General features: G+C 46.3%; 1 protein-coding gene across 1 annotated transcript in view; it reads right to left on the reverse strand.

Moving 5' to 3' along the window:
- Window positions 1-27,304, reverse strand: part of LOC147103587 (unconventional myosin-XVIIIb-like) — a 409,691-nt gene that overhangs the window by 329,421 nt on the left and 52,966 nt on the right. Inside the window, exons 5-13 of the mRNA XM_085962172.1 lie at window positions 25,327-25,473; window positions 21,498-22,052; window positions 20,517-20,583; window positions 18,940-19,052; window positions 17,101-17,277; window positions 14,916-15,117; window positions 13,347-13,489; window positions 3,545-3,645; window positions 278-341 (exon numbers count right to left, since the gene is read on the reverse strand). Of these exons, the coding sequence (XP_085818298.1) occupies window positions 278-341; window positions 3,545-3,645; window positions 13,347-13,489; window positions 14,916-15,117; window positions 17,101-17,277; window positions 18,940-19,052; window positions 20,517-20,583; window positions 21,498-22,052; window positions 25,327-25,473 (1,569 nt within the window). The remainder of the gene's footprint in view (window positions 1-277; window positions 342-3,544; window positions 3,646-13,346; window positions 13,490-14,915; window positions 15,118-17,100; window positions 17,278-18,939; window positions 19,053-20,516; window positions 20,584-21,497; window positions 22,053-25,326; window positions 25,474-27,304) is intronic.

Below are 27,304 nucleotides of genomic sequence, written 5' to 3' on the forward strand. Positions count from 1 at the left end.
GAACCTTTTGTAGTTTGTGTATTTAAAGCATTATTAAGAAGATTAAGGTTAAAAATGTGATGGGTTTGCAGCGATTTTTTGAGTGATTCCAAATGAATATATTTCGGAGTGAAATCCTTTCCGCAATCCCTAGCCATGCCCCTCACGTCCCGTCACCTGGTACTAGTGTCATTTCCCCTCACCCAGTCCATAATACTGGCACTGGTGCAAGTCTGCCACGGGCGCCACATGCACGCTGCCTCATCTGCACCGTGACGCAGTCCTCAGCTTCACTTACCTTGGTCAATGGTACAATTCCAAAAATCTGGCTCTCAGCCATCTGGTGCAAACGGAGCTCCGACCTGTTAAAAACATGACACACAATAATTGTCATGGTTACTGCCTGCAGAGCTGGTGGGGTGGGGGGTGGGGGGGGGTAATCCCAGCTGGCCCCTCAATCCCAGGCCGGCATGATAAATTATAAACACTTCAGTCCTGATTTGGTCGCATGACCCCCTTGGCATTTACTGGAGTTTGGTGCAGGGAAGAGGAGGACAACAGCAACAAGAACTTGCATTTATATAGGACCTCTAACGTAGTAAAACGTCCCAAGGCGCTTCACGGGAGCGTCATCAGATACAATTTGACACCGAGCCACATACAGAGAACTCAAACATAATGGGCCGGATATTCCGACCCCCACGGGTGCGTACGAGGTGCGTACACACCCGTAGGGGCCTCGCAAGTGCCGGTTACAGGCATGCAGAGCGCATACGCTGAAAACCGGCACTTGTGATCCGTCAAGAATCCTCTTGACAGATCATCCGCCTGCCCAGGAGAAGGGCCTCTGCGGGCGGAGAGTTCCGCTTTCTGCACAACCTCCACCCACTGAAAACCTTTAAAAATCTTACGCCTGCTTTTACCAGCATAAGAGTTTCTTTAATTTTCAATCATTTATAATTTAAAAATTTTATTTTTAGCCCTGTAAAAAACTAATTATTTTTTTCAAAAAATTAAATTTTTGTTTAAAATATTTAATTTAATGTAATTTTAACTCATTTTAAATATGTGATTTAAAAAAAATGTATTTAATGTTTAACTGCAATTTTTGAGTGATCCCCATTCATACTTTTGACAGATCTGTGCGTAGAGACCGGTCAAAAGTGTGCAGGGAGATTCCCTTCTTTGATTGGTTCCCCATGGCCCACGTGATCCCAGGGGCGCTTGCGAACCGCCTGCACCCCTGGGATACCTGGGCCTCTGCACGCACGGACCGGGAGAGGCCCAGGATCGCAAGTCTCGGGACCTACGGAGCCAGCAAGTAAGTGCATAGATTTTTTCCGATCGGAGGCATCCGCCCGTAGGAAGCCTCTGATCGGGAAAATCCGGCCCATTACCCTGAAGCAATGAATTGGCATTGGAAAACTGGGGGTCATGTGGTGAGGCAGCACCATGCCAGGAATTGGTGGGTGTACACCCACAATTCGTACGGTAGGAGGTACGTGGGAGGTGTGGGTGAACAGTGAGCGACACCTCAAATCCCAACCAGGAACCGATGATAATAGCTAAAGGCCGAAGTAGCACATGCGAGGGATTTGGTTGCAATATTCTGTGTCCGTGTGCATTTAGAAAAGGAAAAAAGGGTACAGAAAAAGATTTTGGTTGTAAGCATAACATGACACAAAACAATAACTCCCAAGAAGCCTGACACTGCATATTCCCCGCTAAGGTCAAACACAAAGAATTACGTTTTTGATACAGATATTGCTGCCTCGTACTGCCGCCTTGTGGCCAATCACCACACAATCCATTCACTATTTAATTCCATTTCAGAACGCTATCAATATTGCGGTTATATCACAATTCCACTCTCAAAATACAAGCAAATATGAATGAATAAATGACTGGGTGGATGGGGTGAAAAACACAATTGCAGGTACGTGGATATGTGTGGTAAATTTCTTGTGAGCCATGAGTGGAAATATATTCCCTATCTTGCCTCCTATATGCTGGAATGCTATCCCATAAGCCCTTCTGTACCTCACCCAAGCAGCCAACTAATAGTGGCAGGCTATTGGGCCTTGTTGGGAGAAGTAATCACAGCCAAGTCTAATCCTGCCTTTAGCCAACAGCCACACACAAACAATTTTCAGCAGAGGTCACCAGTTGGCAATCAGGAGCTGGAACCTGCGCTGAATTTTCTCCCATCTAACCTGGAATCACCGAGCCCATGGAGGGATTTGAAAACAAAGGTGAGAATTTTAAAATCGAGGCGTTGTTTAACCGGCAGTCAATATAGTTCAGCGAGCACAGGGGTGATGGGAGAACGGGACTTGGTGTGAGTTAGGATGCGGGCGGCAGAGTTTTGGATGACATAAGAACATAGGAATTAGGAGGAGTAGGCCATATGGCCCCTCGAGCCCCACTCTATAAGATCATGACTGATCTTCGACCTCAACTCCACTTTCCCGCCCAAACCCCATATCCCTTGGTTCCCCTAAAGTCCAAAAATCTATCGATCTCAGCCTTGAATATACTCAACGATTCAGCATCCACAGCCCTCTGGGGCAGAGAATTCCAAAGATTCACAACCCTCTGAGTGAAGAAATTCCTCCTCATCTCAGTCTTAAATGGCCGACCCCTTATCCTGAGACTACGCCCCCTAGTTCTAGCCTCTCCAGCCAGGGGAAACAACCTCTCAGCATCTACCCTGTCAATCCTCCTCAGAATCTTACATGTTTCAATGAGATCACCTCTCATTCTTCTAAACTCCAGAGAGTATCGGCCCAATCTACTCATTCTCTCCTCATAGGAGATGACCTCAAATTTACAGAGGTACAGGAAACTTTGTGCTATCCGGAGGCGAACCATCCGGCAAGCTGGAGCCACCGGCAAAAATCAGGAGCCGTTTTCTATACGTTTTTTTAGTTCTCGTTGCTTTTTTTTCCCCAGTCAAGCACTGCAAGGTCTGTAGCTATAGCAACAGCTTCAGCTACAGACGCTTGCAGCCACACCCGAGTGTTTAGAAGCTGTTGCTAAGCAACAGTGTTTGTTGTCAGATACGGAGATAAAAAATCTCTGTATCTTTCAACATTAACTCTGGAGTGTCTGGCAGTTTTGAGGCAACGGCAGCAGCTCGGTCCCGTTGGTGCCGGATAGCACAAAGTTCCCTGTAAATTAGTTATACTTGGCCATGCTTATATAACCCAATGCATGACAATCCCAGAATATCCCTTTAAGATAAAAGCACCAACGTGCCTCAGGTTAGACATTTGTTCTGTCACCACATTGCAAAAATATATTCTGGTGCCAGCAGCAACTGCAGGGAAGGTGTTCCCAGGGTACAAAGGGCACATTCTCTGCCTAGCTATTTTAATCATGACCCGCATGCACACATAGATCTGCTAGTGTCTAAAATCTCACAATATAAAGGACAGTAGCTCCAAAATACCTTAAAAGTAAAAATGAAGGGACAGTACTTCAGCGACAAGCAAAACATTTGCAATGGGAGTGTGGAAGGCTGACCTCAATCTTCACAAATGGAAAAGTCAAGTCCGCACTCTACCTGATTGATAGGTCCAAGCCGGCCAACATCTGGTAAAAGACGTTAAACGTTCCCTCACAATTTGGTTGCTGAGCTACATGAATTCGCTCCAGTAACATGGTCTGAAAAATAGAAATAAAATCAATAAAAATTAAAAATAAGAAGTATATGTCATGAATCTTATCATGACTCATGAAGTAACACTGGGCGGCCAGCTGGTGGCACTGTCCAAGGAGTATAAATACTTGTGCATGGGCCCAGCTTGCTCAGGATGTTTCTGTAACCAGGAACTAGTGATGTAACTAGAAATCTCATGGTTGTGAAACAGTTGATTAAAGCCTTGTTTTATACTCAAACCAAGCACTCGGTAGTCTTTTTACATCAGTATATATATATATATATATAATATATATATATATATATATATATATACACAACACAATGCTATGCAGTAAGACATGGTGATGCTCAGTATCCAACGTGTAGCGAGCTCGCAATTTCAGCCAGGTCACTGGTGGGGGAGAGGAAGAAGTGAATAGAAGCCGAGCCTTCCCTGTGTGAGCATCTCTGGCACTTACCACAGCAAAAGTTTGAGAACACCATTGGCAAAAGCCAGGAAGCAAGATGGGTTTGTACCGTCTCAATGCAGACGGTGTGTGGAGACAAAGAAAGGCAGAACAATATCTTTTATATAAAAGAAAGAGAATACACAAAACCTTGGTTTAATGTCTCCTCTGAAGGGCATGCTCTCAGTACTGCACTAGAGTGTGGGCATAGATTATGTACTCAGTGCCTGGAATGGGGCTCAAACTCAGAACCTTCTGCCCTAGAGGCGAGAGTGCTACTTACTGAGCCAAACTGACATGGGAAAATAAACTAAGCCAGGACAGGGTAGCGGGAAGCTGAGCAAGATATGTATTGCAGCAGTCCAGTGGATTAACATTTATTGATCCAGGATCAATAGCATAGAAGCCTGGAGCGAAGCTGATGATCCCAGTCAAAACAAGCTCCCCACAGATTGTGTCAATGCAAGCCAAAAAATAATCAGCTTTTCGAATCTGAATTCTGCTCGTACCTAAAATCAGCTGAACAGCTACAAATGTCAAGAGGAATTCTCACTCCAGCAAATAGTTCTGTCCATGTTCATAGAATCATAGAATAGAAGGAGGCCATTCGGCCCATCGAATCTATGCTGGCTCTATCGAAGAGCAATCCAGTTAGTCCCACTCCCCCATTCTTTCCCCATATCCCTGCGATTCTTTCTCCTTCAAGTATTTATCCAATTCCCTTTTGAAAGCAGCTACTGAATCTGTATCCAACACCCTATCAGGCAGCGCATTCCAAATCCTAACCACTCGTTGCATAAAAAAAATTCTCCTCATATCGCCTCTGGTTCTTCTACCAATCACCTTAAATCTGCCCTCCGGTTATCAACCCATCAGCCATTGGAAACAGTTTCTCTTTATTTACTCGATCTAAACCCTTCATGATTTTAAACACCTCTATCAAATCTCCTCTTAGCCTTCTCTGCTCCAAGGAGAACCCCAGCTTCTCCAGTCTATCCACGTAACTGTAATCCCTCATCCCTGGAACCATTCTAGTAAATCTCTTCTGCACCCTCTCCAAAGCCTTCACGTCCTTCCTAAAGTGTGGTGCCCAGAATTGGACACAATACTCCGGCTGGGGCCGAACTAGTGTTTTATAAAGGTTTAGCGTAACTTCCCGGCTTTTGTACTCTATGGGGGCGATTTTGCCAGCCCTGGGAAGGCGGGTATGGAGGCGGGACAGCCGGGAAAATGGCAGAATCTGGGAGCGGGTACCCATCCCGCCCCCAACCCGCTTCCGTGCCATCTTCCCGGGTCCTGTCTCCACGAAGCGGGAAGGGGATGAGTGCCAATTAACTGCCTGTTAACAGGCAGTTTTTTGGCTAATCCCTATTTTGCCACCTAGAGTGTGGGTTTCCCGACGGCTCCGAACCTCACCAGGGTCAACAAGGCGAGCCGTGGGTCTGCGGGGGTCGGAGGGGCCGAAAAGTGCGGTGTGCAGGTGAGTGATGGGTGCAAGTGTGGAGAGGTAAGTGCGTGAGGTGAGTGTAGAGTGTTTTAATAAGATTACTTACCTTTGCTTCTTCCTCCAGGCTTCATCCCTTTAGGCTGCAGAGCTGCCTCATCAGAGAAAGCAGAATGACTGCTGCATTCTTAAAAGCTGCAGCCTTCTGCTTTCTGCTCAGGATGGCTTTCTAATTGAGTCTTAAGTAAAGACTCAACTTAGAAGACAGATTGCCAGTGTTTGACAGCCTCACAGAGCCGTCAAACGATAACAATTCATCTGTCAAAAAATCTGACGTTCCCTGTCACCGGCTTTCCCTTAATTGGCCTGCTAAGCCCACTGGGTCAACCAAGGTCAACCAAGAGAAAATAGCGTGGGTTGGCCGGACGTCGATGGAGGTGGGACTAAAAGCCGACAAGCAGCAGTCCCGCCTCCATCACGTCCCCATTGATAAAATCACCCCCTATGTCCCTATTTATAAAGCCTAGGATCCTTTATCTTTTATTAACTCTTTGTTAACCTGCCCTGCCACCTTCAAAGATTTGTGCACAAACACCCCCAGGTCTCTCTGTTCCTGCACCCCCTTTAAAATTGTACCATTTAGTGTGTATGGTCTACCCTCATTCTTCCTACCAAAATCCATTACCTCACACTTATCTGCGTTGAATTTCATCTGTCACGTGTCTGCCCATTCCACCAGCCTATCTATGTCCTCTTGAAGTCTATTACTATGTTCCTCACTGTTTACTACTGTTAGGTCCGTGTATCTTGATGTTGTGTGTCCTTCAATAACTAGACAAGAGACTGCAGGGAACAATCAACAGGTGTTTACTGGATGAGGGTTACACTAAAACTAACAGTACAGATCCCTACTCCAGGTTTATATACAGGTGTGGTCACTGCCGGTACTACAGTATACAGGAGCTGTAAAAAGTAGTTCTCCCCTTAAAGGTACATACACTACAATTCCTCCCCTTTTAGATTAACAGTACCATAACATTCATTGAACAATTAAATATCAACTAATTACAATTAACACTTTTAACATGCAACATTAACTGAAAATAGTCTATTTATAAATTCAGTCTTTGGGGAGGCTTCCTGATCCTTTCTGGATAGCGCCTTTCCTGAGTGTCTTGCTCTTGGTGCGGAGGTGATTCTGGCCCCCTGTCGTCGGTTGGTTCATCAGCAGGTACGCGAGACATGGGGTTGACTCGTTCCTGTGACTCTAGGATCTGGTCAACATGGCGTCTCACAATGTTCTCCCCAACATCCACTGTGTACATTAGTGGCCCCTGCCATGTGCATATCGTTCCTGGTTGCCATTTCTCTGTTCGGTAGTCGCGGGCCAAGACTGGTTGCCCTACATTGAAGCTCCTTGTCGGCTTCTCATTGATGTGCTGGAATTGCTTATTCTCAACATCTCTTCGTACATTTGGTCTGAGCAAATCCAGACGAGATCTCAACCTTCGGTTAAAGAACATCATGGCCGGGGTCTGGTTGGTGACTGCATGTGTCGCATTTCTGTAGGCTAACAGGAAATTGTCCACCTTATGCTGCAGTGGAATGTCGTCATCGCACATGGCCCTTACTGCTTTTTTAAAGGTTTGTACGAACCTCTCAGCCAATCCATTTGTGGCTGGATGATACGGGGCGGATGTGTAATGCCTTACCCCATTCCTTTTCATAAATCTTCGAAACTCTTCGGACACAAGCTGTGGTCTGTTATCAGAGCAAATCTGCTCTGGCAAGCCGTTCCTGGCAAATATGGTCCGTAGGACTGCAATAGTTTTCTCCGTGGTGGTGGAGGACATTTTGATCACCTCAGGCCATTTCGAGTGAGCATCCACGGCTATTAAAAACATTGAGTCCATGAATGGACCAGCAAAATCAATATGCACCCATTGCCATGGAGATGAGGGCCACTCCCATGGGTGTAGAGGGGCATGTGGTGGTGCATTTTGGACCTTCTGGCATCCTGAGCAGCTCTTTGTCAGGTCCTCGATTTGCTGATCGATCCCCGGCCACCACACATAAGCCCTAGCAAGGCTTTTCATTTTCACCCCTCCCAGATGGCCTTCGTGAAGCTCATTGAGCACTCTCTCCCTTAACTTGGGTGGAATTACCACTCGGGATCCACACATCAAGGTCCCCTGGCATACTGACAGCTGTTCTCTTCTGGATGAGAATGCTGGCAACAGTGAGTCACCATGTATTGGCTATCCCTTCACCGTCAAGTCATATACCCGAGACAGTGTCGGGTCATTTCGGGTCTCCTTCTCTATATCAGCGTTAGTTACTGGCAAGCGTTCAATTATAGTCGAATAAAATATTTCGACAGGGTCCACTGCTGGTGCTTCCTCCGCAGTAGGCAGTGGCAGGCGTGATAGCCCATTAGCGTTTCCATGCTGTTTCGTGCCCTTATACTCGATTTCATATTGGTTCGCCCCTTGAAAAAGGGACCATCTTTGTAGCCGTTGCGCAGTCATCACCGGAACGCCCTTCTTTGGATTAAAGATGGAGACAAGTGGTTGGTGGTCAGTCAGCAAGGTGAACTTCTGCCCATGCAGATAGTGGTTGAACTTTTTCACTCCCCACACTAGGCTGAGGGCCTCCCTGTCAATTTGGGTGTAGTTACGCTCGGCTGAGGTTAGTGACTGAGACGCAAAGGCTACTGGCCTCTCTGAGCTGTCCGGGAATTTGTGCGACAGCACCGCTCCAATGCCATAGGGTGATGCATCACACGTCAACCGAATTGGTAGTGCTGGGTTGAAATGAGTAAACACCTCTTTTGATGTGATCAATTCTTTGCACTTCTGGAAAGCTCATTTACATTCGTCAATCCACTTCCATGGTACCCCCGTTTGCAGTAGGGTGTTCAGTGGGTGTAGTACTGTAGACAAATTCGGCAAAACTTATGGTAGTAGTTCACCAGCCCGAGGAACGACCTCAGTTGTGACACATTTTCCGGTGCTGGAGCCTTGACTACTGCCTCAATCTTTTCAGGGGACTTATGTAACCCCTCTTCATCAATAACGTGGCCACAATACGAGATCTGCTTCTGGAAAAACTCGCATTTGTGGCGATTAGCTCGGAGCCCATATTCCTTTAATCTAGTGAGCACCTGCTCCAGGTTGGCGAGGTGATCACTGTCATTTTCGCCCATGACCAGGATGTCATCCAAATAACACTGGGTCCCTGGAATCCCTTGCATGACTTGATCCATTGCCCTTTGCCAAATAGCCGGAGCTGATGCTACCCCGAACACCAGCCGGTTGTATTGGTAGAGACCTTTATGAGTGTTGATCGTGAGGTACTGTTTCGAGGCTTCTTCTACCTCCATTTGCAGGTACGCCTGGGCCAGATCAATCTTAGTGAAGCGTTTCCCTCCAGATAGCGAGGCAAAAATATCTTCAATCCGCGGAAGCGGATATTGTACAGTGTGAAGGACTGGGTTCACTGTCACCTTAAAGTCCCCACAGATGCGGACCTTCTTTGGTTCCCCAGGCGTATTACTCAACGACCTCTTCATTACAGGAACGATGGGTGTAGCCCACTCGCTCCAGTCCACTTTGGACAGTACTCCTGAACGTTCCAAACCTTCCAGCTCTGCTTCGACGGCTGGGCGGATCGCATAAGGTACCGGTCTGGCCTTAAAAAACTTTGGGCTTGCATTTTCCTCTATTTTGATCATCGCTGTTATGTCTTTTAGTGTTCCGAGTCCCTCCTGGATCACTTCTTGTGTGTCAGTTAGCATTTTTGACAGTCGTCCAGGTGTGACGTCGTCATCCTTTTTGGCATCTACAGTCAGTGCTTGTATGGAATGCCAATCTAGCTGTATCTTCCGGATCCATTCACGTCCAAGTAGTGGTGGTCCTCCATCTGGCAATACATATAGGTCCATTTTTGGTGTTTCCTTGCCGTTATATATAACGTTCACCCTTATTTTTCCTTTGGGGTAGACTTTTTGCCCCGTGTACGTCTTCAAGACAATCTCTGTATCTCTCAAGGGTATATGTGAGAATAGCAGCTTGTAGTCCCTTCGGTTTATGACTGTTAGGGCTGATCCTGTGTCCAATTCCATTTTCACTTGGACTCCGGCTATCTTGAGCGTGACCCAGATAGTTTGGTGATCCTCCATTTTGATCACATTATGTAGTTTCAGACAACCCAGCTCCTTGCTTCCAGAGTCTGTATCACTTTTCTGTTCGTCTGCACTACTCTCCGTCACCTTATGTACCTTCTTGTACTTCTCCTGTGGGGATTTCTTGCTGCTGGGTTTCTTTTCCGACCTGCAGACTCTTGCTATGTGTCCTACTTTTCCACACTGTCTGCACACTTGGTCCTTGAACCAGCAATCCTTATGGTCGTGTGTTGTTCTGCCGCAACGATAGCACTTCGCTGTTCCATATGACATTTCATTTGCGCCATATTCTTGCGGTCTCCGTTGTATCTCTGCCGCGCCCCATGCTGCTGCTTCGTGTGATACTGCCATGCTGAAAGCCTTGTCCAGCGTAAGATCCTTTTCTGATGGAACCCAGAAATGGCTTCTTTCACTTTGAAGCCCACACACAAACTTGTCCCTTAAAGTATCTGCTAGTCCCGTTCCAAACTGGCAGTGTTTCGATAGCTTGCGCAGTTCCGTTAAAAACTCAGCTTTATGCTGGTTCCTTTTGTGAAACTTAAATCTTTCCGCTATCAGCAGCAGTATGGGGTCTAAGTGGTCCTGTAGGATTGACACTATGTTTTCAAAATCCTTTTCCACTGGCTTCTCTGGGGTTACTAGGTTTCGCAGTAAGCCATATGTTTTTGCACCCATTGAATTCAACAATACCAGCGCTTTCCTGTCATCTGGCACTTCATTCGCCTTGCAGTACACTTCTATGCGTTTGACATATGTCGTCCAATCTTCGACTTCATTGTCGAACGCTGTGACACTGCCACTCTTCGGCATCCTTGGGTGTGGTTAGACTGGCTCAAAATGTCGTCTCCCGCGCTCTCCCTTCTTCTCCGCTGCGGCTCAAAATGGTGTCTCCCGTGCTTTCCTTTCTTCCCCGCTGACGCTGCTCAGCCCTTGAACACCGGCTGCGCTCTGCGTGTTTTCCTGCGCGCCTCTCTCTCTCGTTGACGCTGCTCGGCCCTTGAACACCGGTTACACTTTGCTCTCTCTCGTTGACGCCGCTCGATCCTGAACACCGGCTGCACCCTGTGCGCTCTACCCTCTCTCTTCTCCCGTCAACGCCACTCAGTCCTGAACACCGGCTGCGCTCTGTGTGCTCTACCCTCTCTCTTCTCCCATCGACGCTGCTCGGCCTTTTTCTGTGCCGTCGGTCGGCTCTAGCCGCCGCTGTCTGGGAAGGGTCTGCGCCGTACCTGTTGCCAGCCCGTTTCGCTGGACCACCGTGACTGGAGAACCAAGCCCAGCTCTCAACAGCCTCCCCTGCGATGCTCAAGTCTCCACTGGATGGTCAACGCCCGTGCTTCTGGACTCGGCCTTCTTCTTTCACTGTTCTCCAGGAGCGAATCCCTGGGAGGTGATGCAGAGTTGCAGGTAGGTTTGAATCTTCTCGCCGCCAATGTTAGATCCGTGTATCTTGATGTTGTGTGTCCTTCAATAATTAGACAAGAGACTGCAGGGAACAATCAACAGGTGTTTACTGGATGAGGGTTACTCTAAAACTAAATGTACAGATCTCTACTCCGGGTTTATATACAGGTGTGGTCACTGCCGGTACTACAGTATACAGGAGCTGTAAAAAGTAGTTCTCCCCTTAAAGGTACATACACTACAACAACACTTCCAGGTTTCATGTCATCTGCAAATTTTGAAATTGTGTCCTGCACCCCCCAATCCGAGTCATTAATGTATATCAAAAACAGTAGTGGTTCTAGTACTGAACCCTGGGGAACACCACTGTATACCTCCCTCCCGTCTGTAAAACAGCCATTCACCACAACTCTCTGTTTTCTATCCCTTAGCCAATTTTGTATCCATGCTGCTACTGCCCCCTTTTATCCCATAGGCTTCAATTTTGCTAACAAGCCTATTATGCAACACTTTATCAAATGCCTTTTGAAAGTCCATACACACAACATCAACTGCACTGCCTGCGTCCACCCTCTCTGTTACCTCATCAAAAAACTCAATCAAGTTAGTCAAACACGATATGTCCTTAACAAATTTGTGCTGGCTCTCCTTTATTAGTCCATGCTTGTCCAAGTGGCTGTTAATTTTCTCTCGGATTATTGTTCCTAAAAGTTTCCCCACCAACGTTGTTAAACTGACTGGCCTGTAATTGACAGGTTTATCCTTCTCCCCTTTTTGAACAAGGGTGTAATATTTGCAATCCTCCAGTTCTTTGGCACCAGCCCTGTTTCTAAGGAGGATTGTAAGATTGTGGCCAGCACCTCCACAATTTCTACCCTTACTTCCCTCATAGTCCATAAGAACATAAGAAATAGGAGCAGGAGTTGACCATTTGGCCCCTCGAGCCTGCTCCGCCATTCAATAAGATCACGGCTGATTTGATCTTGGCCTCAACTCCACTTCCCTGCCCGCTCCCCATAACCCTCGACTCCCTTACCGTTCAAAAATCTGTCTATCTCCAATCTACTACTGCTTCTAGTCATTGAACAAGAGATCTTCCACAACTTCAAAACTAACCTACTGGGAGTGAGGAGAACCTGAAAGAGATGTGTGCTGCTCTAACCCCTCGCACCTACCCAAGGCAGGGAAGCTTGATCCCGCCAGAGCTGGGCCTAAATAAAACCTGGTGAATGGAATGCAACTCTGGCTGGGAAAAAGAGTGCAGGAAAAGAAGAAGCAATTTCCCACCTGAGCGGCAGTCATCCACAATTCCGTTCCATGTTTTGTGGCACATTTGTGATAAATTCAGTCAGGAGATTAACAAAAGTGTTCAGAAAAGAAAAGGAATAAGGATGATGGTGTAATGAACACCACCACCTTCTCCAGTGCAAGTAGGGATGGGCAATAAATGCTGGCCTTGCCAGCGACACCCACATCCCATGAATGAATAAATGTGTGTCTTTTTGCCCCACTGGCCCCACTCCCTGGATCCTTCTCTCACCTCTGGCCTTCAATCACAATGTTTCTTGCCTTTCTCTGTTCATCAGTATTACTTGGATCATTGCTCCTACAAAATCGTTCTACTTTATTCCTACTAAACGTCCTCCTCCAGCCATCCTCACTGTACTGAAATAAAAATTCATCGTACAGCTCCAGCTCATTTTTTCTTGGGTCTTCAACACTCCAACGCTACAGAACTCTTTCCCTTCCGTCACTTTTCTCTTCTTCATACACTCTACAGATTTTTAAGACCTAAATGTGATATCACATTATTATTACTCCTTGATTTATCTCATCTTCTCTTCTGCTCTATTTAACCTTCCTGGCATCTTCCTGGTCATTGAATATATTTAAGGTGGAGATAGACAGATTTTTGAACGATAAGGGAGTCAAGGGTTATGGGTAGCGGGCAGGGAAGTGGAGTTGAGGCCAAGATCAGATCAGCCATGATCTTATTGAACGGTGGAGCAGGCTCGAGGGGCCAAATGACCGACTCCTGCTCCTACATTTTATGTTCCACTACAGGCTTCCACACTCTTGGAAAACTATCTGGTGATGTTATGAACAGAGGAAAAACATTTCAGGCAGCAGTGTTGTCTCAGTTATTCCTTCTACCACCTGCTGCCATCCATCAGTATTTGCAGCCATTGCTCTTTGTGTACTCGCTGATGGAGAGGTCTACAATACCTGGAGATGGGCTGCAGACACACGCCCAGCCTGATTGAAGTCTAATGATGCCACCATTGAGAATCGAGTCGTGGTGTTGTTCTGCGGGGCGGACATGGTGCCAAATGCTCGGAGAATGGTGAACATCGCCTGGATCTTCTCCACTGAATTAAAAAAAAAATGGGGAAAAATGTATATATTTAAAATAACTTAACACTTTGCAATTTAGATTTCCTTCGCGCCTATCAGTCCATGACACTCGGTGGGTTTTTATTTGAGAAGGGGTTGTGTTTTGCGTTCTTGAGGTGGAGGTTGTTTGGGTTAGTGGCTTGAACAATTGCCACTTTTCACATCCACTTGCAACAACCAGGTCAGGTTTCGTACATTAGATGAGCCATAAAGTTCCCTCACCTTTCTCCCAATAATCAGGAAGATTTTCTCTGTGGGTTGTGTGTAGCAAAATCATGTTCTTTATAAACACATTTAGGAGTTTACTACAAATGCCAGAGAGTAAATCTTTCTCTAATGTGTCTTAATAGTGTCTCCATAATCACTGGCACTTATGGCATTTCCCTTTCCTACACCAGCCATCCTTACTGATCTAATCTACTCCGAGGCAGGTTGCCGATTTTATGCAAAAGATTCAGAGACATTCCAAACTCATAGCAGTTCGGGTTCTTATAGCTAAAGTTGAGTCTCTCATCCCAGCTGTCTTTGTCTGGATTCAAATCCAGGGTCTGGTGCTAAAAGACCAGTACAGTAACCCACTCTGACAACCAACCCCTTCTATTAAAAAGAGGAAGGGTTAACACCTTACACTATGTAGGGAAATATTTGCAAATGACAGCAAGATGGCAGGGCTCAGAACTCAGGCCAATTTCCTGCAATGCCGTTTCTGTGCCTTAGATAAAGAGGAAGACAGTGGCAGGGGAGCCTGCGGCAGTGAAAGACAAGAGGAAGCCCCAAAGGGAAGGAAAAGATCTCAATTTGACTGCCTTGCCACCTCCTATCCCCTCCAGCCGCCAGCTTTTCTGCAGCTGGGCCCATTCAGAGCCCTGTTTTAAGTTTCTCGCTCTGGCCCCGTTAGAAGTTGCCCCACTCTTCCCAGGTGCTGCTGCAACGAGTGCTGGGGGACCACCCTGCATACGGAATTGACCCTGACCCGGGAAAATGGGTCGGGGGGTCACAGTGGGCAGGAGTCCTGTTCTGCCAAAATTCCACCCAGTGGACAATCCAGGCCTGATTTAAGCTCACGTCAGTAATGGTCACTTGAGCGAGGCACCAGAGGGCGGCCAACACCTCGCAAGGAGCTAATGGGGTAGATTTTCAACTTGCCAATCAGATGTACAACTGGCATTGTGGAGCGGCCATCCATCATAGAAATCAAAGGGAAAATGGGCGGTTTGCAGAACAGACAACTGATGCCAGTTTTACGCCCGGTTAACAATTGACTCCAATACCTTCCGTAGAGAAGGGGGAAGAAAATTCGCAAGATAAAAGTCATTTAACACGAGCATAATAATAAAAGGGTTTGGAATTTAAGTATGACAATGCCGCCGGAGCAGATAAGGCCAGAAAGTCAGTTTTCACCTGTCACTGTCGTGCCCACACTGCCAGCTGTTCCAACTATGTACTCAAGAGCACATTGGCAGCTTGTAGTCTTTCCTGCGCCACTCCATCCCAGTGGGATGATGCTCTGGTCTTTCCGGTGGATCAGCATGTTCCAGTAGGCTCTCTGTGCCACAGCAAATATATGAGGCGGCATTCCGTCCTTCTTCTTACCCTTGAACAGCTAAACGCACAAAGAAAGTGAAAGATAAATGCCTGACCCCTTAAATCAGTGGGCTACAAATGTTACAAATCACCCAGGTGAAAATCTGGCAAATATTTGCAATGCCAAGACTACCAAAACCTTGCCCAACTCAGGAGATTCTGTACCTCAGAACCAACTCGTGATGTATTTTCTTTAATACCATTCCAATGTGTCAGACTTGGTTCAGTGGGTAGCCCGCTTGCCTCTGAATCAGAAGGTTGTGGGTTCAAGTCCCACTCCAGAGACTTCAGCACATAATCTAGGCTGACACCTCGATAAGGGAGTGCTGCACTGTCTGAGGTGCTGTCTTTCGGGTGAAATATTAAACCAAGGCCATCTACCCTCAGGTTGAAGGGAGTTGTCCTGGCCAATATTTATCCATCAACCAACACCAGTGAAGCAAATTATCTGGTAATTATCTTATTGCTGTTTGCAATTAGCTGCAGCATTTCCCAACATTACAACATTGAAGATGGCCACTCGAGTGAAACAGCAGAGTGCTATTGTCAGATCTTTGGGTTTTACATTACATATTTTTCTCAGGTCAACCTCATGGGCCTCACTGCCTACAACCTATTGTGTGTGCCTTTGCCTGCCCAATATCCAGGTAAATGTAGTGTACTCAGCAATCAGAGAACCTAGTCACCATGTTTTGACTTAACATGCTGGACAGGGCAGGTCTTTCACTCATCACCTTTATCCCGCTATGACCACGACCTATTTTCCTGGGCCAGTGTTCATGATAGATGCAGGGCAGGCGCCCAGTAACCCTGCCACACTGGGGACAGCTCACCACTGCCAGGGAGCAAATCTCAGTGTCGCTACACTGCTCGAAAGAGCAGGAGGCAACTTAAAGGGGGCAGAAGCGCCCCAGAGATATTGACGTAAGAAAACTACTAGGCACTTGGTCTAAGCGTTAAACAAAGCTTTAATCAACTGTTTTACAACATGGAGGTCTAGTTGTGTCCTTCACTGGTTCCTGTTACGAATGTCCTGCGCAAGCTGGGCCCATGCCCGAGTATGTATACTCTCCCTGGACAGCGCCACCCGTAGGCTGTTCAGTATTATTTCATAAGTCTTTCTTTCATGAATGATTCATGTCAGATATTTTCTTTGAACATTTTAAAAGGAAGGGCTGATACGGAACAACAGCCTCCTAGGGAACAGATGTGAGGGAGAGAGAGAGAGTGAGGTGCCCACTACTAGGACCTCCCCCTCCAACAGGGCCATTAGCAAGCTTACGGCAAGTATTCCATCGTGTACCACAAGCAGCTGGTGGTCAAGGGTCTTCTCGATGGGGGGTGGGCTGTAGTGTATGTACCCGTCTACCTTTAAGAGAACTATTGTATGTAACCGTTCACCTTTAAGAGAACTATTTTAGGTGTGGCACTACTTTGTTTGGCTTCTGTATACGGTAATACCGACGGTGACCACACCAGTATATAAGTGTTGTGCCAGGAGTTATTGGGCAGATTCGCCCTGACCTTCGAATAGTAAAGTCCTGTTTTAAGTTACTCTTGGAGTCTGTGTATTAATTAACTAAACAACCCACAGACTTTACAGGCGAATTTCTGACAACATTCTGAGAGGCAGGGATTTGAAAGTAGGCCTGACCACCAGTAACAAACTCCATCATAGATAAAAATACTTTCATTTTTGTCACATTTTAGCAGACTAAGCCCAGGACCTCCAGTAGAGAAGAGAAATTTGGGAGAAAAAAAATATGCAAACCAAATCTTTTTTTTACAACAAAATGCGGTGAATTATTTTGTATCACGTGTTTGTGACACCATCTTCCCTAAAATTATAACTGGAACTTCTCATTTTCCAAACAATAAAAGGTTTATCCAAATATTCCCTCCCCCGCCTCCGTGGTGAAGGCATTTTCTCCTTTTGGTCAGTTTAAAATGAATCAGATGACTCTTGCAATTCCTCCCTCCAATTCCGTTCAATTTCAGTTACCTTTCCTGAGTAGTTGGAAATGGCGCTCGACGGTTTGATGACAATGAGATTTGGGCCTGCCTTAGTGTGAATGAGCTGCGACCCATAGCGATGCTGCAGTACATGGAGGATGCTGGACTCGTTCAGGCTGATGAGCTGCGCCAGGTCCTCTGCGTAATCTAGCTTGGACGGGTTAGTCTGGGGAAGAGATGACAGAAAAAGACGCGGACTTGGTTTACGTAAGGAAGTCACATACACCGGCAGGGCTAAATCATCCAAAATAAGAGCAACTCCAGTCAGCAATTACAAGGCAAGTACCTCCACAAATTAGGCGGAACAAACAATTCACAAGTAGCATTTACAAATGGTCATGATCACTTCATGACTGTACAATCTCACCACTGCTGTAATGTTTCCTCCTTACAAAACCATATGCATATCGCAGCTGATAGTTAACTACATTATCATTGTGTTTTCCATATCTGGACTACTTCAACTCAAACTGATTTATTAAGATGTAACAACCCTTGGTTGGGGCGGGCCCACCACAGCTGGCGCTCCTGCCTCGCCTCTCCAGCTGAAGTTAGTTGCGTGGCTGCCTAGAAGTGACAGTCCGCCAGATGAAGAGCACAAGGTCTGGAGAAGTTTAGGTTGGACTAGTATCAGAACCAGACTGGTGCAGTGCTGTCATAGCTTCACAAGATGGAGCTCACACCTGCAGACTGTCACTGCAGAAAGCAGCGTTCATCATCTGAAGGTCAGATCATTGCAAACACAGAGAGGTTTTGAGCAAATCCATTAAATGAAGAGCCTCGCTTCTTTTTTTGAAAACAGTGAATTATATATTGCTTTACCCTGTCCCCACAAAAACAGTAACTTTCACAGGAAATAGCTGAGACTAGACTGGTGTGAAGTAGAATACATAGTCTGAACATATAATCTGTATGGGTTACCCATGTATAACGATATGTATATATAATAAACACCCAACATACAGCATCATAATAAAGATAAGAACATAAGAATTAGGAGCAGGAGTCGGCCCTTCGGCCCCTCGAGCCTGCTCCGCCATTCAGTAAGATCATGGCAGATCTTCTACTTCATCTCCACTTTCCCGCACTATCCCCATATCCCTGGATTCCCTTAATATTTCAAGTTTTTTTTTGCAGTAAGCCAAGACATAGGTAGAGATTATCCAAAGATGCACAGCGACATACTCAGGACATTATAGAAACGATTCTTTCTGGCCAGTTAAACAGTTATTTAAAGAATCACTGTCTGTGTCAAGTTTGTTGGAGTGAAATGTTTTGGCATAAATTGGCATCACATCGCAGATAAAGTTTACCAAAACCTCGAGGGGAATTCTCCCCTCCACCACACCCCCCCCCCCCCACCCCGAGATTCCTGTGTGGAACTGAGACACTCTGCAGTTTCCAGGTTCAATTCCTGGTCAGTGTTGAGTTTGTTGATCTCAGTCAGAGGACTACAACTGGCCTCAGTGTTCCATGGTGGGAAGAGGGTGAGAGAAATCATCGAGAGTTCCCAGTCTTCACCGTTACCCAATGAGCCCTGCTGAAAACTGCCTGTATCTGGACATGTGGTGAGGACAGAACAAGACTCGGCTGTGAAGAACCTCAATGTACAAATAACCCGGCGACACTCGGAAGCCGGGCTCACACATGAAGAATGGGCATTTGGGTGTCGCACCAGGGCACAGGCAGACCCCAAGAGCTGGACCTCAGTGAGAGTCAGTTGCCTTCAAGGGTGAAGGAGAGAAAACTGGAGAGAATGAAAAAAAAAATGTGCATCTTTAAAAAAAAAATTAAATAAATGGAAGTGCCGCAGTTGCAGAATACTCACTTTATGAATGAGCTCTTCGTCTGTGTCCATGATCGTGTTGTCACTTTCAATACGGATTCGGACTAGGCCCTCTGGAAGCTCTGGGGTTCCAACATCTGGTTTGAGCACCGTGGCTGATGATAGGAGAGACAGATTTATTTCGGGGTCGGGGGGAGGGGGGAAATGGCGGTGGGGGGGGAAAAGAAAAGAAATCAATCAGGAAATGCTTACCGTCGAGATGAAGCCAACTGTGCTGGTAGGTACAATGGTGCAGGATATGTATGGGGGAGCTCCTATCGTGCATCAATTGAGCATCGTATCATTTTTAGAAAGAAACACATACAGCACCTTTCACAATCTCAGGACGTCCCAAAGCTGCTTTACAGCCAATGAAGTACTTTTTGAAGTGCAGTCACTGTTGTAATGTAGGAAATGCGGCAGCCAATTTGCACACAGCAAGCTCCCACACACAGCAATGAGATAATGAGCGGATATTGTGTTTTGGTAATGTTGAGGGATAAATACTGGCCAGGACACCGGGGAGAACTCCCCCTGCTCTTCTTCGAAATAATGCCCAAGAATCTGCCGCCCGTTACACGCAACACCTGATATCCAGTTCCATTGACTGCGTAGAACGGGCGGACGATCCGATACGCCAGTTTTGCGCCACCGCGCGAGACGAATTTCTGGGCCCTTGTATTTATAAAGCATTTTGTGGCAGCCAAGATGTCCCAAAACACTTCACATAGAAAAGATTTGTTTGAACAACAGCAACAACTTGAATTTATATAGCACCTTTAATGTAGTAAATCGTCCCAAGGTGCTGCACAGGAGTATTAGAAGACAAAACATTTGATACCAATCCACATAAGGATAAATTAGGGCAGGTGACCAAAAGCCTGGTCAAAGAGGTAGGTTTTAAGGAGCGTCTTAAAGAAGGAAAGAGAGGTAGCGAGGCAGAGAGGTTTAGGCAGGGAATTCCAGAGCTTAGGGCCGAGGCAACAGAAGGCACGGCCTCCAATGGTTGAGCGATTAGAGGAGCACAGATATCTTGGAGGTTGTGGGGCTGGAGGAGATTACAGAGATAGGGAGGGGCACGGCCATGGAGCGATTTGAAAACAAGGATGAGAATTTTGAAATCGAGGCGTTGCTTAACCCGTTGAAGTGCAATCATTGTTGCTAATTAGGCAAACATGACAGCCGTTTTACACACAAGATCCCAAAAGTGAGATGAAGGACAGTTAATCTATTTTTGATGGTGTTGGTTGAGAGAAGAATGAATCAAATATTAATGTTGGTCAGGACATCAGGAGAACTCTCTGTTCCTCTTTGAATCGTGCCATGGGATCTTTAACATATAAATGCTTAACATCTCATCTAAAGGAACCGAGAATGCAAGGCCAACAGAGGGACTTGACCCTGTAGTCTTCCTTCAGATCAGCCTGCTGATGTTCAGTTCCTTGCCGTAACCAGGCAATTGTTCATTAATATTTGATTCATTAGAAGCAAAACCAGCTACTCATGTCTTTCAGATCTTGATTTAGTTTTCGTCAGCGCATCTACGCAGTAATAGGTTATTAAGAACATAGAGTAATTACCTAAAGTAAATCCTTCTTTGTTGACATACCAGACCCGGTCAGTCTCATACCAAACATCATCTCTCACCTAAAACAAAAAAAACAAATTTAAGTTCAACTGATTTTTTTTATAATTCGGTCATGGGATGTGGGCATCACTGGCAAGGCCGGCATTTATTGCCCATCCCTAATTGCCCTTGAGAAGGTGGTGGTGAGTCGCCTTCTTGAACTGCAGAGGGCAGTTAAGAGTCAACCACATTGCTGTGGGCCTGGAGTCACATATAGGCCAGACCGGGTAAGGGCAGCAGATTTCCTTCTTTAAAGGACATTAGTGTACCAGATGGGTTTTTACAGCAATCCACTAGTTTCATGGTCACCATTACTGACACTAGCTTTTTCATTCGAGATTTATTTAATTAACTGAATTTAAATTCCTCAGTTGCCGTGGTGGGATTGTGAACTCACGTCTCTGAGATCATTAGTCCAGGCCTCTGGATTACTAGTTCAGTAACATAACCACTACGCTACAGGGTATGATTGTATAAATGTACATTTACTCCACTAATACAGACCATGTTCAGTAGAGAAGGTTTCTTCGACAGTTGAAGATGTCGGGCCCAATTTTGATTTTTTTTAATCCCCCTTATATTGGCACAGAAGACGAGAGGAAGAAAAATTGGAAGTTTTCCAGCTTAAAAAATTGCACCACGTACTAGAAGCAATTTGACAGTTTGTAAGTCAGCACAAAAATCCTTTGAGCATGAAAGCTGGCCCAAAAGTACACGCCTTACTTCACTAAGAAACCGATAGGTACAAATCCAAAAGGGGATATTAGTCAGAATATTGTGTTTCCTCTTGGGAAAACTGAAATCAGATCACCTGCCTTTCCATCAGCCAGGCCTGAAAACAGTACAGTGCAATCTGGGAGTAAGTGTCCACATGCTATTAGAAATATTTAACATCCTGAATCAGGTAGTGGGTAGTCCCATAGACAGAAATTACCTTCTCTAAATCCGCTTGCTCCCCTCGACTTTCCTCAATCTCTTGATTCGCTTCATGATTGATGCGATTTTCTCGCGTGTCCCCTGCTATATTCTCCCCTGCTGGGCCCTCAGGCACGTGGCAATTGGGCTCTTGCCCGTCTTGTGTAACCTTCCCCGCGTCCAATTGAGACTTCCAATCCTCCTCTGAAAACTCTTCATTGCTGCCGGGCTGCTGCTGAGCTCCGAGACTGGTTTCCATAGCAACTGGACCTTGACTGGTTTGGAATGAACCAATGTCGTGCTGAGGACTGTCCATGTTTTCTAGTCCCAGGCTCTGATTTCCTGCTGATGGTGCCGTCGCTTGTGTTGAATTTGGTTTCCTAAACACTGTCGCTCGTTTGCATTCGGCCTTTGTTCCTGGCGGCGGTGCAGATTGACCCTCAGGTCCCTCGCCATGGTGCCCGTTTACCAAGGGCTGAGTCCCGCGATCCATTGCTTCGTCTACTGGCTGGCTTTCATTCTGAGTTAAATGTAAAAAATGTTGAAGCAAACTGTCATTCAATTTAGCTCGTTGCTGTAATGGGAGATAGGTGAAGGGTTAAGGTTAATAGTGATGAAAGGGATGGGAGGGAAAGCATCTTCTTAATCTACGGCATGCACAGAGAATCATCCAAGATTATCAAATCTGGAAAAATCAGAACACATTAAACATGCAACAATTGAATCAAACGTTGTTCAAAAAACTTCATTAAAAACTTATTTTTGTCCCATTTTATTGCAATTTGAAATAGTTATGGTACTGCACCTTTAACTCAGCTGGTCCCCAAATGCCTCCAAGATGTTTGGGTGGGGTTAGGTGTGGAGTGGGATCAGAAACAGTGCTAGATGTAACAGTGAGTCAATCACATCCTGTCACTAAACCACACAAACATAACAACTTGTATTTATACAGTACCTTTAATATCGTAAAACGTCCCAAGGTGCTTCACAGGAGCGTTATCGAACAAAATTTGACACCGAGCCACATAAGGAGATATTAGGGCGGGTTTTAAGGAGCTTTTTAAAGGAGGAGAGAGAGAGGTGGAGAGGTTTAGGGAGGGAGGGAATTCTAGAGCTTAGGGCCCAGGCAGCTGAAGGCACGGCCACCAATGATGGAGTCATGAAAATCAGAGATGCGACAGAGGCCAGACTGGAGGGGGGCAGAGATCTCGGAGGGTTGTAGGGCTGGAGGAGGTTACAGAGATAGTAACGGGGATAGAAACAGATTGCAGAATGGGCAGTAATGCTCAGCTACCCCACCCAAATCTGAAACCATACTCCTGCTGGAGTAGCGAGAATGCTCCTCGGCTTTCTTTAAAATCATGGCCGATTCCAATGCTAACAAATACCATGAGGCACACAACTCCCTTAAAGGGGAAAATGCTGATTAGGCTGGTGGGTGGGGGTGGGCGGTGGGCGAAATTAAATCAATATTTTAAAAACAACCCCCTGAAATAATTAAAGAAGGTTCAGAAGGACTACACAGAAGGATCCTACTTTGAGCTAGGCCAGTGGAACAGTGGGGCCCGGCATGTCCAGCGCCACAGGGACACTAATTCAAGCGCCTCTCTTAAAAAGGGCAACACTGCTAAAATTCAGGGAATTGCGGGCCCACCCAAACTGAATTTTAAAACAAATTAACTGAAAGTTAAAAGAAGAAGAAAGAGAGGTGACCTTATTGATACATATAAGATACTGAGGGGGCTCGACAAGGTAGATGCAGAGAGGATGTTTCCCCTCGTGGGGAAATCTAGAACGCGGGGGCACAGTTTCAGAATAAAGGGTCGCCCTTTTAGAACTGAGATGAGGAGGAATTTCTTCTCTCAGAGGGTCGTAAATCTGTGGAATTCTCTGCCCCAGAGAGCCGTGGAGGCTGGGTCATTAAATACATTTAAAGTGGAGATAGACAGATTTTTGCAAGATAAGGGAGTGAAGGGTTATGGGGAGCGGGCGGGGAAGTGGCTTTGAGCCCAAGATCAGCCATGATCTTATTGAATGGCGGAGCAGGCTCGAGGGGCCAAGTGGCATTTCCTGCTCCTATTTCTTATGTTCTTATACAGCGCCTTTCATGACCTCAGGCCGTCCCAAAGCGCTTTACAGCCAATGAAGTATTTTTGAAATGTAGTCACTGTTGTAATGGAGGAAATGTGGCAGCCAATTTGCACACAGCAAGCTCCCACAAACAGCAACGTGATAATGACCAGACAATCTGTTTTTTAGTGATGTTGATTGAGCGATAAATATTGGCCCAGGACATTGTGGAGAAATAGTGGCCGTGGGCTCTTTTACATCTACCTGAGCGAGCAGACGGGGCCTCGGTTTAACGTCTCATCCGAAAGACGGCACCTCTGACAGTGCAGCACTCCCGCAGCACCGCACTGGAGTGTCTGCCTAGAATTTTTGCGCTCAAGTCTCTGGAGTGGAACTGTGAACCCACAACCTTCTGACTGAGAGGTGAGGGTGCTGCCCACCGAGCCACGGCTGACAAAAGTGAGGCCAAAGGAAAATTGGAACAAAAATGCCACACGGTTCATTTGTTAAAGCTTAAAAAAAAAATCAAAATAGATTCTTTAAATTTGATTATTTCCATAATACATTTGATTTTGCTTGCAACTACATCTGGATTTTGTTTGTGAGCATCCTCCAAAATAATTGAAAGAGAAAATTACTGCCCAGAATAGTAATCACCATAAAACCAGAATTAATGGCTGCCAACTAGGGTCGCCAACTCTGAATGGGTGAATTCCAGGAGGTTTCATCACATGACCTCCCACCTCCAACCATCCCGGGTCCGGACGCACTCCCGTCCCGCGGCCAATTGGAAAGCAAACAGACTCTTTTATTACCCAATTGGATTCATCTTGACTCTTGGTCAAACTGCCTTTTTTCCCCCATTTCCAATATTTTTACAACTAATGTTCAAAGAAAATGATCAAAACACACTTCTTTTTTTAATTCCCCCTCCCCCCCGTGATTTTTCTCCCTGGTTGCATGCAGTATCCCGGAGATTAATCTTCAATTCCTAGAGACGCCAGGGCCATTCTGTAGGGTTGGGAACCAACGTTCCCGCCAAGTTCCCTGGCCACACGGCGGTCTGGAGGTCCCGCGCAGGCCGCTCGCCGGCTATCATATGGGAGAAACCGTGCCTGCGCGGAACTTTGAATGGGCCGCGCAGCCACTTAAAGGGACCGTGCAACGAAAAAAAAGGGAACATTGTTGGCAACCCTACTGCCGACCCATGTATGTTTGAACTAAACAAACAGTCAGTCAAGTGAGGTTAAAATATTTGCTCCAATCTTTACTTTATTTTGACGGAAGAAAATGGCAAAAATAAGCACAAAAAAAAAGGATTTCATTTTCAAGGCAGGGTAGAAAAGTCTTCACTGGTCATAAAACGAAGTCTGAACCACAAATTAAGGTTGCAGTCCTGCTCCGAAACAATCGATATCAAAGCGAAGGGAGTTGTTGTGATCTGCAATGCACTGCCTGAAAGGGCGGTGGAAGCAGATTCAATAATAACTTTCAAAAGGGAATTGGATAAATACTTGATGGGGAAAGAATTGCAGGGCTGTGGGGAAAGAGCAGGGGAGTGGGACTAATTGGAGAGTTCTTTCAAAGGGCCGGCACAGGCACGATGGGCTGAATGGCCTCCTTCTGTGCTGTAAGATTCTACGATTCTAAATCCAATCGGAAGGTTTACAGCGTGTTCTTCCGCTTTAAGCTCATCGCCCCTTCGATTGCACTCTCCCATACAGCCCGCCCTCTCTCCCGCCCATTCCTCGCCATGCTGGCCTCTCGCACACGCTCACCTGTTGTTCGACTCTTCGCTCCTTTCCGTGCTCCCGTGCCTCCTTCCCTTCTCTCTCTTTTTGTCGGACAAGCTGCTTAATGAATCCTGCGGTAGCTACAGGGGAGACTGGTGACACGGGGGGTGGAGGGTGCTCTTCCTGCTTGATCTATTTTTATACAAGTGGACCAAGAGCCATTTTAGAACAGCAGCGCTTTCTGTAGCTTTTCATGTCAGGCAACGGGGTTACAATTATAAACAAAACAACCCAGCGAGGTACTCGATGCCTTTTCCCCCCCCAAGATTTCCCCCTTCCTCAAGGCATCAACTCCCTCACTTTTCCAACTGGCAGGGTCCCCAGTAGTGCTTCACCCCAGTGGCCATTAGTCACGTGGGAACATTTGCCAGGAAGGCTATTCAGTCACAGGAGCTTCACAGCAGGGCCCAACCCTGAGCACACTCGACGTCCTTCTAGAACTCAGCGTGTAGGCTCCCACTTGAACAATGTCCATTCAGGTGAGCAGAACCTAACCCCGCCAAGGAGTCCACGCCTTCAAAAAGAGGAAGGAAGTTGGGGAACAGAAGGACATAGTCAATGTGTGGAGAATCCGAGGGATCTTACGTACACTTCAAATTTTATATATACACTATATTAAATTAGTGATGTGGATAACATCCTTGGTGCAGTTTTCAGCAAAGTAAGCAACAAGAAAGTGGGGCCTGAGTCTTGTGAAATGGTTTGCAATCACAAATGCATCCCAAAGTCAGAATTATTCCGTACCGCCCTTCTCCCTTGAAGGAGCGGGAGCGTGCTGGGGTAAGGATCCACAGGTTACGGGTCACCCTCTGGTAGGTCGCCCAACCAGTCTCTTTTCTTTTTGCCCGAGAGGCCCAGACAGTGTGCGTCAGCAGGCTATTCAACCGCAGGGTGCATCATGGCCAAACCTGAACCTGTCCTTGTCCATTGTCCACACACGCACCCGTCCAGCCCGGGAGAATCATCAGCCAGCGATGAGGGCGATTTATTTCTCCCCTCGCTACCCCAGGGGTGTTCAGGCAAATTATAACACCACACTTTAACGTGGTCAAGAATGTTTTTGTTTAATATATTTTAGGGTATAGTTCACCATGACCCTTTGAGACCTCAGATCTTAAGACCCCACAGCGCATAAACATGAGCCAGACGTGTGATATAAACTGAAAGTTCATCTCTTAATCTCCAATAGAGCCAGTACACAACATGCTCGTTAACAAAAACACCTACGGAGCACACCTCTCACCAACGCTTTGTAACAGAGCGCTAGTGTCCATTCCCAATGCATCTTAAAATAAGCACCTTAGGTCCAGTTAGGGGTTTCTCATCCAACAGGACATAGGGTGGGAAATAGAACGTTTTATTGTTTATGGGATGTGTATATAAACATTAGATTTACATTTTCAGGGCAATTCCCGGTACCTCAGGCAATGCTCGAGGCTCCATTTGTTGGTCGGATTAGCTTTTAATACCTCAGTTATGATGCGCCTGCTTATATCAATGGGCCGAATGGCCTCCTGCTGTGCTGTACTATTCTGTCATTCTATGGTTACTGGGCACATTCCGAACGCCAATAGCAACACTGAAGCAACTGCACACGTACCTGGCACACGGGCGGGTGATCAAAAGTCACCTCGGGCACTTTGACATTTCTGGCCATGGATCTTCCAAGCTGGCCCCAGGACAGGTCCGGACAAGCAACAATGGAAAGAAAATGCCCAGGTGGGTAGGTCAACAGCTCAGGCTGCTCCAGGCCAGAACTCAAGGATGAGCAATGCCATCCACCACCGTTGCCATCGGCTGCCACTTATCAATAATCAATACTCCATCCTACACACTTTACCTCCTCCCTTCATCCTGACTGTGCTAAAATCAAGACTGAGCACACTCTCACTCAATTTTTGTCCCATTTTATTGCAATTTGAAATAGTTATGGTACTGCACCTTTAACTCAGCTGGTCCCCAA

The sequence above is a fragment of the Somniosus microcephalus genome, chromosome 19, assembly GCF_052327205.1.
Source record: "Somniosus microcephalus isolate GS21.2 chromosome 19, FLI_Smic_1.0, whole genome shotgun sequence".
Taxonomy (NCBI): Eukaryota; Metazoa; Chordata; class Chondrichthyes; order Squaliformes; family Somniosidae; genus Somniosus; species Somniosus microcephalus.